Source organism: Silurus aristotelis, assembly GCF_946808225.1.
Source record: "Silurus aristotelis genome assembly, chromosome: 14".
Lineage (NCBI taxonomy): Eukaryota > Metazoa > Chordata > Actinopteri > Siluriformes > Siluridae > Silurus > Silurus aristotelis.
In genome coordinates this window covers 7260301-7275124 of record NC_139587.1, presented here as the reverse complement: position 1 = coordinate 7275124, position 14824 = coordinate 7260301, and the positions used below count along the sequence as shown (strand labels likewise).

Here is a 14824-nt window from a genome sequence, read left to right as displayed (position 1 = left end):
GTGTGAAATGTTTGACTGGAATTAAGTCCTTGCTTGTAATGATCAAACTCAGTCACCCTTATAAAGCAGACAGCTTTGGTGAGATAAGTCGTCTTTAACACAAACACATCTCATGTTTCGGTGTAAATCTGAGATTTGCAGGTCGCTTGTAGGTAGTGCTAGTTATCTAGGTTTTAAGATAGCATCAGAACTTATGGTGGATAAAAGTTTGGAGCAGGGTCAGGTTACAGTTCTCAGGAATCCCTCAGTGTTCTACTTTGGGCTCTGCTCTGATTACTGATGACAGAAGCCTCAGACGACTGGTCTTAATGTGTTTGTTTAGACAGGGACAAAAAAGAGAAAAGGCATGAAGAGCTGCAGGGCAGTGAACAAGAGAAATAGGATCATATTACTTTAAGATCACACTGCAGGGCACACATTTTCCTCGAGGGGTGGAGTTTTTGCTCTGACTCCTGTTGATTGGTCCAATGGATACCCCCCTTAAATTAACATAGCAGTCTCTGAGCTCCACACTTCCATTCTAAGCAAAGTTTGGGATGCATGGATCAGGATCTGTGTGTGTGTGAGTGAGTAATGCTTCTGGATAGTGCTGCTTGATAGAGAGGCTGAGATTTTGTTAGAAGTCATTTGCTAGACTGTATCTGAATTATTTTTAATGCAGCTATTGACAGAACACTTGAATATGTTTTAAAATCAAATTTGCATAATAATTTTACATTTGTTGTTTATAATTGGTCATGTATTTAAAACTATATAGTTCTGTATTATATTCTGTCTAAATTATGTTAGATTTAATTTAATAATTCACGATTATTTTTTGTAAGTTAGTGTGGTAGATTGAGCCCTAGAGAACTAGACAGTTCAAGCTAGACAACATTCGTTTAAAGTTGTAAATCATACAGTGGCCTAGAGGCATTGTTAAGCTGAATTTATTTTCTGGGGTTTTTTTTGTGTATTGGAATTTTTATCTATGGACTCGCAATTACAAAGCTCTCACACAGCCATGCTTCAGTGTTGGCTTCTGTTTGTGGCCAGTATAAATTTCTGCAAGGGTCAGCATCTCGAAAATGATCCCATTATTATCCAGTATAATGTCAAAGAGGAACAGCCAGCAGGCACAAGGGTGGGCTGCCTGTTGGACAATCTACGTCAGAAAGGAGAGACTGGATCACTGGAGGACTTCCGGATTGTAGAGCATGGTCATTCTCTACCATTTGCAGTTGCTAAAAGAGATGGGATGGTGTCAACACTAGGCCAGCTGGACCGGGAGGAGTTGTGCCGTGGAGCTGACCAGTGTGAGCTGGCCTTTAGTGTTCTCTATAGAAGAGGTGGAGCGGTGCACTTCCTGCGTGTTAGAGTGGAGGTGATGGATATAAATGACCACAGTCCTAGCTTCCCTAGCCCAGTACAGGAGGTGGAGATCTCCGAAACAGTGGGTTTGAGGATGCGTATCCCTTTGGACCGTGCTGAGGATCCAGATGCAGGTTCCAATGGCCTGCAGACCTACTCTCTGTCTCCAAGCCATCATTTTGCTCTGGAGGTCCGTCCTTCAGGAGGTACCAAACATCCAGAATTGGTGGTTATTAAAGAACTGGACCGGGAGATGGAGTCATCATTTGAATTAACACTATTGGCTTGGGATAAAGGGAACCCACTCAGGTCTGGCAGTACTAAAGTCAAAGTCATAGTGCTAGACTCCAATGACAACAGTCCTGTGTTTGAAGAGGCTGCTCCAATAGTTGACCTTCCTGAAGACACAGTAAAAGGCACAGTAGTTATCAACCTTCATGCTACAGATCCTGACCAGGGTGCTAATGGAGAGGTTGTGTACTCACTCAGTAAACATGCCCCATTAGATGTGCAAAGACTTTTCAGTGTTGATCCTCAAACGGGTGCTGTAGTTTTAAAAGGTCTCTTAGATTTTGAGGAAAAAAGATCCTATGAAGTAGATATACAAGCAAAGGATCGTGGTCACAATGCTATCCCATCCCACTGCAAGATGCACGTAAGAGTTCAAGATGTCAATGACAATGCACCTAGGATACATGTTACATGGACTCCTCCAGAATCTCCTGTGGCAACTGTGTTAGAAGGGGCATCAAATGAGACCTTTCTGGCTCTTGTCATGGTGTCTGATGCTGATTCAGGTCTAAATGGAAATGTCCAAGCCCAGATACAACAAGGATCAGGCCAATTCCGACTCAAACAAATCCATGGAGACAACTACATAATTGTAACTAATGGAAGCTTAGATCGGGAGCGACAAATGGAATATAATATTACTCTCCTTGCTCAGGACAGTGGTGTTCCTTCTCTGTCTTGTGTCAGGCACCTGACTGTTCATATCCTGGATGAAAATGACAATGCACCAGTCTTTTCCAAAATCTTATACACCGGTGTTTTTAAAGAAAATAATAAACCTGGATTGCATGTACTGACTTTGGAAGCCAATGATGTTGACTTAGATCTTAGTGGACGAGTGTCATACTCAATCAGAGAGTCTAATGAACTTGAGACACCAACTGCTTCCTTCTCGATTCACCCATCCAGTGGGGCTGTTATTGCTCAGCAGTCATTAGACTATGAGGAATCACAGAAATACTCATTCATTGTGGAAGCAGTAGATCATGGTTACCCTCCAATGACCAGCAGTGCAACGGTGCTTATTATGGTCGAGGATGTTAACGACAATTATCCCATCATTAGAGATCCACTTACAAAGAATGGTGTTGCTGTTGTAAGTGTTCCAGTTAATGCAGAAAAAGGGGAGATTGTGACAGAACTTAAGAACCAAGTTCATGAAATCCATCATCCATTGAGCAATCATTCTTCCCAATACAATTTTGAAGGTTTTTTGGCCACAACCATTTTAGCAAGTGACTCTGATTCTGGCCTCAATGGAAAACTCCAATTTAAAATAATAGAAGGGAACCCCTCCAGGCTGTTCTGGTTAGATGAAATCACAGGTCAATTATATGTGAACACCACCAATGCTACAGAATTGATTGGCAAAGCTTTTAAAGTGATAATTGCAGTTTCAGACATGGGAACATCTCCACTTGTCACACAGACAACAATGGAGGTTACATTCATCAATGTTCGTGACCACCTTAAGAACTCTGCTCCTGGACAACAAGCACAGTTCAGCTTCACAATGCTTTTAGCTATCTGCATTGGGGGAACCTGCTTGCTTTTACTGCTAGCTTTTGCTTTGGTTAGCACATTCTGTCGACCAGAAAAACGAGACACTCATGCTTACAACTGCAGACAAGCTGAATCTACCTATGCTAGTCACCCTCGCAGACCACAGAAACACATTCAGAAAACAGATATACAGCTGGTTCCTGTCTTAAGGGGCAGAAAAGATGACCTGTCTAAAGAGGAGTCCCAGCCACTCTCATCTGATTCTCCTCTGCCAGAAGAACCTCAACCAGAAAGCCAACTCAGTCTTTCACCAACGCTTGCTCACCTGGTACAAAGTCAGGCTTATGCCGAAAACAATGGCACTCTTCCATTCATACAGAGCAAGACACTCAGGAAACCTGGGAGCATAGAATGCCCAAATACCCCTACAACACCTTATCGAACTCTACGAAAGGCTCGAAATCCTTCCTCCTCTTCATCCTTGCACTCACAGACCAACACACTGAGACGCCCCACACCTGCAGAAGGAACTACACAGACTGACTCCCAAACAGTGGTCTCTGGTCCTTTTACACAGGCCACATTAAGGAAGACAAAAACCTCAGAAAAAAATGGAAGGCTAGAAGAACAAGACAGACACAGGCAAATCCTGAGAAATTTGGTGCGTTTATCCATGGCTCTTGGAGAAAACTCACTTGAGCTGTCTTCAGCTTCACCTGAGGTGCAGGTAAGAGAACAATGTAGAATGCAACATATATAAGTTATAAAACATTTTTTTGGTATTGATTTAATGTTGAATTTATAAAAGATTATATTTAATAGAAAAGTTATGAGAGCCACTTCATTTGTCACACAATACAAGCTGTCTGTGTAAATGGGGGTCTATTTATTGGTGGCCCGAGGGGACAGTTGACAGATGATGTTAGTAGTAAGGCACTAGGTTTTATTCAGGTATGTCTCACACACTGTAATCAACACCCTTGTGCCAAAGGGGAAATATCAACCTTCAATATCAAATAACAAACATTTTGAATTAAAGAAAAAGGTAAAAGGTTATCTCAAGGATTGTCTGCTTGCCCATAAGCTCCACACGTGTTGTTGTAAAGATATATATATAAAGATATATTTTCTTTATTTCAAGAACAATTCAGCTTAACAATGACTTTGATCCAATTCTAAAAAAACTGCTTGCTTAGCATGATAGTTTGTGAGCGCTACATCCTTTTTTCATCTCAGACAATCTCGCAATTTTAGCGATTCATCACTTCTGATAAGCTTCAGTTTAAGAGTCACAGACATTCAAAGTGTATTCTAGCATGATATTAACAACAAAAAAGTTATTTTGTTTAAATGCAGGACAATTAACTCAGTCAAATGTGGGTGTAAATGAACTATACAAACATTCCCTAGTGAAACAACACACACGTTCTTAATACTGATATCAAATTAAATTGGTGGGGGCACTTATTACCTTCAGAGATATATGTAATAGAGTCCAGTCATTCATGTACAAAACAAATGCTATTAGGAAATTGTTAAAACCTGACTTAAACTTGCGCTTATAAGAAAAAAATATGCCTTATAGTTTGTTTAAAAATGCTATGCTGGTTAAACTGCAAATTCTCTTGGGAACCTGTGTTCATCCAGATGCAGCTTTTATATTTTATAAAAGAAATAATTGCTGGGCATAGGCCTGAGACATCAAATGAACAGCAAAGCAAGATCACCCTCCCCTATCTGTCTATTTCTCTTTCCACCCTCCTTCGCCTTCTTGGCCTAGTTGGCAGTTTGACTTAGGGCGAGACTTAAGTAGAGGAAATGGTATTGAAATATTGTAGGGTCTATGACCCTGTTGCATAGACTGGGTTCCTAAGGTGTATCCTGGCAGGATGCAGCTTTGAGAAGCATAGGCCCTGCGTAGGAATGGTTTCCTTTCTCACTTACCCGGCTTTAACTCTCTCTGCCCTTCATCTGACTTTTTTTTTCTTACTCAATCACCTGGTGTTTCCTCCCCATTCTTCATCTTGTGCAGGATCCGCCACAAACAAATGTCTTTTTAAAATGTTAAATGGTATGAAACTGCATGGTATGTTTTTATATTTTAGTAGCAGGTGCAAAGTGTAGTACTATCTACACTAAAATGTAACTATTAATTATATAGTAAATTTAATTGAGAAAAGTCATAATTATATTCGCTATATTCAGAATATTTTCTTATTATTATTCCACAGCAGGTGTCACAGCTGTTGTCTCTTCTGCATCAGGGTCAGTTTCAGCCTCGACCAAATTTCCGTGGCAACAAATATTCCCACAGAGGTGGCCGGTAAGCATTGCTCAGACTGTTTATTGTGGGTTTTTTATTTTTTTATTTTTTTATTTTTTTTTACTATTGTTTAGAATCTTTGCAATGAATAATTATATAGATGCATCCTGTACATGTAGAAAAATACAGCATAGATATATAATTCAATTTGTGAGAATGAACCTGGGCAACAATGGAGCAGGAGTTTGACTAGTAAACATGCAACCACACAGTAAATTCCAGAAAATGGTGTCTCATAGTCCTCAATAGCCACTTTGGCACCAGAGTGATACAAAATAAAGCATGCATGAGCATTACACAGTGCATGTCTCACTCATATGACTAACGCATCAATGTCAGTAAAAGATACAATCACTCCACCATTCATTGTACAGCCAGTTTGTGGCTTTTATTGGACTCCTTTACAGTGCATCCACTAAATGTTATCTAAAAAAAGGAAACTCAGAAGCCAGGACTAGACTTGACCAAAAACCACACCATTATAATGAAAGCTTAAATATTGTAGTTACATGTAATTGCTTTCTTTGTGTTTATTTAGTTTTTTTAGATGTTGACAATCTCTTAAACCAAAGTGCTTCTCTATGGTGCTTTGTTAAAAAATTCTACAATATCAGTGTAATAGAATTATTAGATACACATTAATTCATTAGTGACACTCTCTAATAGAGTACACCAGCAGTCAAATGTCCTTGTACACGTGACCTTTTACTCAGGGGTCCATTTGTGGAAACATTTCAAGGACTAATGCATTCAGGTAAGACAGCAGGTTGGCCTACTAGTGTTTAGCTAGCTAGCTAGCTTACCAGCCTACGAATAACAGATTTTTCTTTTTTCCAAATCTATGTGTTATTCGCACTCACCATCCTAAGAAATCTTTCTACAATTTGATCCCTGAACAAACATTCTCTCTTTCCCCTTGACTCAAGGACTGGAGCACAGGATGCTGACTGGCTGAGTACTAAAGACAGCGGGCACGGTGAAAGTGAGCCTGGAGACGTGGACTGGGAGGCAGGCAGAGACTCCCCTGTCGACACTTTACTAGAGGAGGGCCTCACTAACCTTCTCAGCAACCATGGTTAGAGTCTTTAAAACATTATATTAAGAGTTTTTATGTTTTAGCATGTTTGGGTCAGATTTTATTTCAGCCAAATTTGTCACTGCAAGCTGAATAAACATGAGGGTTAGGGTAAGGCTTAACCATGGTTTCTCCTAGGTTTTTGGCCATATGCTATTCATTAGGTATGGTGTATGATTACCTAACTGGGTAAAGTTTAAAACTACACATTACTCCACAAACAGGAGAATGGCAATGAGGCCATTAGCCAAAATGGCATTATTGCTATGAAATTTCATTTGCACATGACTAACATTTGAAGGAATGGAATATCACAATATTTTTATTCATCAGTGATGTATCTAGTGCTCTCTATCGGGGCTTGGAATTTTTTTGCACTGCATTACGGCAGTATTTCTTGTTTTCTTTTGTTCTAACAAGCCTGTTCAACTCATCAGCTAATTGTCAGCCTGTCATCTATTGACTCAGGTGTTGAGGAAGGGAAATCAGATAGTAGAGGTCCTCCGGGGCTTGACTCAAGACCTACTGGCCTACAAGCTTTAAAATTACTTATCCTTGAGTTATGCTTCACCCTGAACCTGTAGTTCTCCAACCTGTCAGCATGGTTTTCTCAAAAGATTCACTCCCAAAGGCACTGAAAGCTGAAACCAGCAAGCTTTTAGCATAGATTCCACCAAATGTCAAGTTGAATCTGGTGAAACAAAACACTCATTTGGTTTTTAGCTGCACATTATTATGTATAGAAATGTCACTGTGGATTATTATAAGAATTAAAAATCAGCACACAATGTCAACAAACATCCCAACTAGGAAACATGATATTGTATATTTTTGCATTTACTGTACATTAGTTCCTATAAACTGAGATAATTTGTTATATATATTTCTGTGTGTATTGTGAATATATATATATATATAAATATATATACACACAATATATTGTAAGCAGTAGGTGGACTGGTCTGTTTGTTTTTTTGGCCTTTGTATGTTAGTAAATGCTGGTATGGGTTTCCTTCCATGTATTGTTCTGAATTCCTTCATGTTCTGAGTATACTGCCTCAGAGTCCTTTAAATCAAACGCTCATGGATTTTCTGTTTTTTCATTTGCCAGACTTTTGGTGCCTTTAGGTTTGGGACAAGAGCTCCTTATCTTTAGTCTGAAGCATTTTGAAAGCTTTTTGGTTGATGTTTGTATCTCTAAAAGGTGTATATGTGTGGGTTTGTGTAGCGGAGTTGAGTCAGCCTTCCTCAAGGGTATCATCTGTTAACAGGTTTTACTCATGATGATGAACAGTGACAGTGACTCTCGTCTTTAAAGCCTGTTGAGCATACAGTTCTCAAAAGTCAGAGCTTCTTTGTCCTAAGGCTACTTTTATCCTTAGAGTTCTTATTACACATTTAGATGGAATAGGAGCAAAAGGGCACTGTGTGTGACACAATGTGCATTTATTTGTGTGTGTGTGTGTGTGTGTGTCTGTGTGAATGCAAGTGTCTGTTTTCACTCACCTCTTTGAACGCAGTCAGTCTGTGGTGTCTCTATCTCCCCTCAAGCTTCTTATTCCTCACTCTCTTTGACACTAAAAAGGTGAGCTGGTTGGTATGATGATATAGATATTATAATGTCTGAGATATCACAAGTTGTTTTACTGTATATGATGTTATCTAATCACTGAAACAGAAAAGTTTTGTGTTAGGACAATCATTTAGCAATATTTAGGGGTCTCTATTGTCAAAACTTTGCGTAAATCAAGGGAACAGCTGTGACCTTTCCAACCCAAGAAAAAAATCTGATGGATAGAGGGTTTTTTTGTAACATAATATGCATGAAAAATGAGTTCATGATAGAATGGCTGTTTATAGTTTTTATAAGTTGGTCATCATAGGAATTTCATTGGTTGGATGTTGCTCTGCATTAAATGTAATTAAATTGGATCAAATACATGATTTGTAGTATTTTAAGTAATTAAAAAAAGCTGCAGATATGGAGAAACAAAACAGGGTCTAATATAAATGAGTGAATACGCCAATGAAACTAACTTGTTTTAAGAGATTAGGGTTAAAAAATGACCAACCTCAAATAATGAACCTGTCTTTTTTAACTATCACATAAAGCATTCCTTTAAGTTTTAGGTCATAGCCTGTGATTTGGGACATGATTCAATTAAATGTATGGATTAAGGAATGGCAGCTCATACATAGAGGCAGGTGTTGCATAGCTGAGTTTTTATTGCACAAAGTGGTCGAAAATAGTAACTACAAGTTTTAACCAATGCCTATATGGACAGGATTCACTCAACCCCATGCTTACTATATGGATAAAAAAAAAAGTCTGCTATCTAGATTTCTGTGCAACTAGCTAAGTTGTTAACGGCACCGGTCCGTGAGTCAATTGGTACCAGGCCGCACAGAAAGAATACATAACTTACATTATTTCCGTTTTATTTATTATCTGATTCTGAACGATATTTTATTTTGGAAAATTACCGGATTCTCTCCCCATCTGTCTATGACTCACTCTTGATGCATCTCAAGATGCCTCGGTCACATGTCTTACCTCCATCCACTACCTTCTTAAAGGGGCTCCGGCCAGTAACACATGATACGTTACTGCTAAATTGAAACCCCTTAGCGAGCAAAATGAACAAAAAACAACACAGTGGATTTACGTTTATTATTATATTGAGAAAATACCAGTTTTTATGCCGGTCGTATTATTTTATTTTGTTGTATTTATCTGCCACACCTTAAAGGCCGGTCCGTGAAAATATTGCCCGACATTAATCCGGTCTGTGGCGCAAAAAATGTTGGGGACCACTGCTTTAGAGTACGTCATCGGCAACCAGAACGCACTAACTCCATATAAAATCATCCTATTTCAGTAAAGCCATGACTGAAAAACAGGTGCACTGATAGACTAATGAGCTAAGTTTCTTTACTGAGGAGACAAATTGTAGAGTGAAGTAGCAATTTTATTTTAGTTCATTTTTATTAATGTTATTTAGCTATTGTTGGTACTGGGGGTTCTGGGTTTTAGACAAAGCCGCCTCCTACCCCATGTTCTCTAGGATGTTCATATTTGTTTAAGTTTTGTTGAACAGCCTAATATGGGATTACTGTGAAATTCACTAGATTAAATATAGCATTCATCAAGTAGCTCAACTTATTATTTTTTCATGTTGTTATTCATGTTTTCCTCCTGCATCAAACTCTATGGGCATGAGCTTCTGCTGCTTGTTAGTAAGTTAACATGCGAGTTTGATTGCAAGCGAATGATCAACAGACTCTTGGAACTGGAAGCCTTCTGTTGCGGTGGCCGTTTGTCTGCGGCAGGTTTTGTGATTTAAGAGCAGCGTCTGTCTTTAATCAGAGTATAATTGGGTTTGGAGAGATTAATGAGATCCCCACAGTTTTGCTCTGTAATTATTTTTAACAAGCAGAGAAAGAAATACTAAGAAAAAGAGAGAGCGTATTAGATGTGATATGGATACGAAGGAGAGATGAGGATTTGGGGAACAGCAGCAGAGTTGGAGCCCATATGTGTGTGTGAGATAATAAGTGAGAAAGAACAAGGCAGAAGTAAAAGCTGGTTCACCTTTACTGATGCAATTGATTGTGTGTGGTTAGAGGTTGTAAGTGTGTGCATTGATGTGGTCCATGTGGGTTTGTTTGATCATGGCCTACCATTTCTGAGCAGTAATACACACAAACACAACAGACCACACCACCAGCAGCAGCTCTTGTGTAAAGTCAAGCGTGTTTCCTTTGTTTTTCAACTTGCTTTAATCTGGAAGCTTTGGACACTGCTCTCGTTTTTTTTTTAAGTCCCTTAGGGGAATATATACATATAAATATATTTTTAAAAGAACATAAAAGCTGGTTGTTTGGGATTTATAATAGCTGCATGCTAGGCTGATTGGCTGTTTGATGATTCGCATGTGGTCGAGGAACCGCAGGAACCTCACTTTTCCTCCTATTCAAAAAACGCATGACAGTGGTGAAACTTAATATAAACAGGCTATGACGAGCTGAAAGAAATTCAGATTGTTTCATTCATGTAATGTAAGGCTTGCACAGGATGCTTTGCGATTGTTGTTGATGCAGTCTGGAATGAATCAACAGGAAATATACAGTTATTTGAGGCTGTTTAGTTTATACATTATCCAATTCTGTGTGTGTGTGTGTCTCTCTGTGTCTGTGTCTGTGTCTGTGTGTGTGTGTGTGTGTGTGTGTGTGTGTGTGTGTGTGTGTGTGTGTGTGTGTGTGTGTCTGTGTGTGTCTGTGTGTGTGTGTGATAAAAAAAAAAAAAAAAGCTGGGAGTGATTATATTACTTAGGTTTTTAAAGCTGTAGGTGTCTTTAGGCTATGGTCCTCATTAGTCTGACAGAGAGGAAACAGACTAGCAAAATCCAGCTGCCTTTTCTGTGGCCGGGGTCAAAGCACAACTTGCTGAATATAAACTGAGTCGCATTTTTTTTCGCATGTTAAATAAAATCATTTACTGAGCAATTAGAGGTCAGTTGGCCGACATAAGAACCCCTCGTCTGGGTCTTGTCAGCAGTTTTATGCGTCACCCAACAAATAAGGAAATAATATGAATATTTTAAAAGAGGCACAAGATAGTGGTATTTTATTGCAGCTTTTTTTTTTAGTTGTAGCTTTTTTGTGGGACCAAATCGAAATGCTAAAGCAAGGAAATCATGGACTAGTTAAATAAAGACAAACGCCACCCCTTCATCATTTCCTCCCATCCTGTTATTCCTTTATGTTTACTTATTTGTTTTTCAAAGGGGAAGAGAGCAAATTCTTTAGCCATTGTATATTCGCTACTTCAAAAAGTTTCCTAATCCACCTATAGGCTTTAAGTGGAAGTGCACTCATCCCATACCTGTTTCCCACAGATGATAATATAATAATATAACAATATATAACATAATGATGTAAATAAATTGCGTAATGTGTAGTGAACCACAGCAAAAGCAAATAACATTGTATTCTTTTTATTCAGGCATATAAAAAGCTTTTAACAAATCCCAATTGCTATCTGTCTTTTCTCTCTTGCTTTTTCTATTCTCTAGATGATGTGTTCTCAGACCTCCCTGACCCGGCATGGATGGCTCGGCTGTCCCTTCCTCTGACCAGTGACTATCATGACAACCTTTATGTCCCTGATGGGCTACCACCCTCTGAAGATCAGAGCTCCACTTTAGGTAGCCCAAATGACTCCGCCTCCTTTTCTACCTTTGGTAAGGCCCCAGAGAAGATGGGCTCTATAGGAGGTGAAACTTTGCTTTCGGAAGTAAGCACACTGTTTGAGATGCTAATGACGCAGAAGGCAGATGCTCAGCCGCGCTCAGACATCCTCTACAGACTTTCCGCAGCGTATCACCACTCCCTCGCCCTCAGCGGCCATCAAGGTCGCGAAACATCTCCAAACGAAACATCTCCAATGATACGCTGTGCCACTCCAAACCGTTACTGATGTCCATATATCATATGAACAATTCAAACACTAACCCTTTCCCCTTCATCCATATTGAGTTCTTTTATTGTAGCAGTTCTGTCTGGGTTGTTTCTTTAAAAAAGACTTTGTCAACTTCATCTGTCTCTTGGGGAGGTCTGTCTGGTACAGGCCAGCTAAGGCAACTTAAAAAGGGCTGTTTCATATTTTCTGGACTAAACTTTTATGCACTCTTTTGCAACAGAGTGAAACTGTACTAAGAAGACAAGGAGGCAGTTTTCTCTCTGCTTCAAGCTGTAAACACAAATCCCTCTTTAACCGGTGCTTTTTTTTTTACAAATTAGTTTATGAGACCTATAGCTTTGTATGGGTTTTGAGAAGGAAATGGCTCTTTGTGTTCTTTTAAGACTAAACACCAACTGAACAAATCCTGTCTCTGAGGAGGAATGTGTGAAATGTTCTACCACAATGGACTGTAAGCAGCTTTACTTCCTCAGTCAGAGCCAGACTTTTGATTATTACTTCCTCTTTCTCCTTTTTTTGTAAATAATATACAAAAAAATATTCAGTATTTAGGTATGTTGCCATTGTAAATAAGAGTTGACAGGCAGACATATTGTCATGTTTGGCCTAAAATCAGTGATTTCGTATTTCAACCACAAAATGGCATCTAGTTGCTGTAGCAGTGATTCAGTGATTTATTGAGATTCAGTGACTCTCTCAGTGACTCTATCTTTTATGTTCTATTGACAAACAAAATCAGATTTCATACACGTTGTTAGGAATTACATGTGCATATTTTTACATGTAAATAACTGAGAGCACTTTGTATATAACTTTTTATTTTGTATACAACATGAATAAAATAAACATTTCTAAAATATTTCCTAAAAGTCTTCAATATTTGCTGAAGGCCATAAAACCTCTCAAATGGTTAAATAAAAAACAAACACACACACACACACACACACACACACACACACACACACACACACACACACACACACACACACACACACACACACACACACAAACCCCTAGTGCTACTGTATCTAAAGGGCTTGCGATCAGAAGACTGACACACTGTATGACAGGAACACTGGACACAAGAAGGAAATACACTGTGAATGGCTCACCAGTCCATCAGAGGGCAGAATTCACACACACTTATTTGCACCTGGGGCAATTTTGCATAGCCAATCTACCTACTAGGGAAAAAGAAGAATACCCACACGAACAGAGAGAAAACTGAGCTCAGGACCAAACTAGAGACCCTGCTCATCCACTGCTTTGTGGGTCTCTGTGGGAAGAGTGCAATAGTTTCTTTCCCAAACGAGTTGCTCTTTTGCAAATACGGTGAGGAAATTGCTATAGCCACTTCCTGATACATTGTATTTGGTTCATGGTTAATTTCGTGCTAAATCTCTAAAACTCTAAAACTTTTTATTCCAACTAATACTCATTCTGTTTCAGGGGGCTGAGCGATTTATCTTCCTGACACAACAATGAAGCTTACCTTTCTCGACTAGTGCACTCTGAACCTGTGCGACTACACAGAGTATTCATACAGCTTTCGGCATTACTGCTATCGGCATTAAGCTATAGAAATAATTTAAAGATGAGAAATAAAAAAATTTGCACACACACACACACACACACACACACACATTTACAAAAATATTGTGTCTTCATGCTCTAAAACTAATTTTTTTTAAAAACATAATTTTTTTTTATATTGGCAGCTAATATAAAAAAATATACATACATATATATATATATATATATATATATATATATATATATATATATATATATATATATATATATATGTATGTATATATATATATATATATATATGTATGTATATATATATATATATATATATATATATATATATATATATATATATATATATATATATATATATATATGTATATATATGTATATATATATATATATATATATATATATATATATATATATATATATATATATATATATATATATATATTAGAACTACCTGGCAGTTTTAAGGATTTTCAATGGTGCTTTCCTTTTTTTTTTTTTTTTTTTTTAAATAACAGGCTGGGTTTTGTATGGTTGTGTGTGTGTGTGTGTGTGTGTGTGTGTGTGTTGTGTGTGTGTGTGTGTGAGAGAGAGAGAGAGAGAGAGAGAGAGAGAGAGTTTGACTTTTAAATACCTACTTTTTTTTATGCTTTTTTACAGTGGGCATTTTCACTAAGCAGCTTTTTACAGAAATTCTGGATGTAAATATCAATTAAGCAAGACGACATGCATTCGTCATCCATCTTCATGTTTGTGACACCAAATGGTGACAATAAAAAAGTGACACTATTTATAATCATGTACCATATATTCAGTGCTAACTGAACAGAAACATATGAATAATTTATGAATATGAGCATTAGAGTAATTTTTTAATTAAACCTAGTTTTAATTTCAATTCTATTGTATGAAACTGACGTTATTAACTAATGAATGATGGAGACCCGAGTGCAAACTGTTCTTAGCACTTGCATACTAATATTCCCAGCCATGCTTGTAGTCTCTGTGTGGTGCCATCCATAATAATCTCAGAAAAAGGAAATCAAAATGGATCGGGATGTGGATTTATAAGCTTCTTTTTCTGATGGATCGGGCAAAATGATCATAAAAAAAGTAAATCTACTACACTGTACTTAGTGGTTGCGATGTCAATGTAAAGCTTTGTTGCTCACTAAGAAAAACTGTTTATTAATTTATAGATTTTAGTCCCAATGTGAGGAAGGGCAGTGGAGGGGTGCGGTTGCAGGGAGAAGAGGTG

The 14824-nt window shown here is 38.1% G+C and overlaps 1 protein-coding gene across 2 annotated transcripts; it reads left to right on the top strand.

Annotated features, from left to right (window-relative positions):
* The first annotated feature begins 509 nt into the window (after positions 1-509).
* pcdh12 (protocadherin 12) lies at positions 510-12883 on the top strand. Of its 2 annotated transcripts, none has more exons than XM_083561464.1 (4): positions 510-3871; positions 5379-5467; positions 6394-6542; positions 11618-12883. In XM_083561464.1, the coding sequence occupies exons 1-4, from the start codon at positions 971-973 to the stop codon at positions 12019-12021; spliced, it is 3543 nt and encodes a 1180-aa protein (XP_083417590.1). In that variant the 5' UTR covers positions 510-970; the 3' UTR covers positions 12022-12883. The 2 variants fall into 2 exon arrangements, with proteins under 2 accessions (XP_083417590.1, XP_083417589.1); XM_083561463.1 differs by having other exon boundaries at positions 5376-5467.
* Positions 12884-14824: the final 1941 nt, after the last annotated feature.

Coding starts and splice junctions, on each gene's coding strand:
- pcdh12 (XM_083561463.1), top strand. CDS start 971: ATGGACTCGCAATTACAAAGCTCTCACACAGCCATGCTTCAGTGTTGG. Junction 5,468..6,393: donor TATTCCCACAGAGGTGGCCG/GTAAGCATTGCT, acceptor CCTTGACTCAAG/GACTGGAGCACAGGATGCTG. Junction 6,543..11,617: donor TAACCTTCTCAGCAACCATG/GTTAGAGTCTTT, acceptor TCTATTCTCTAG/ATGATGTGTTCTCAGACCTC.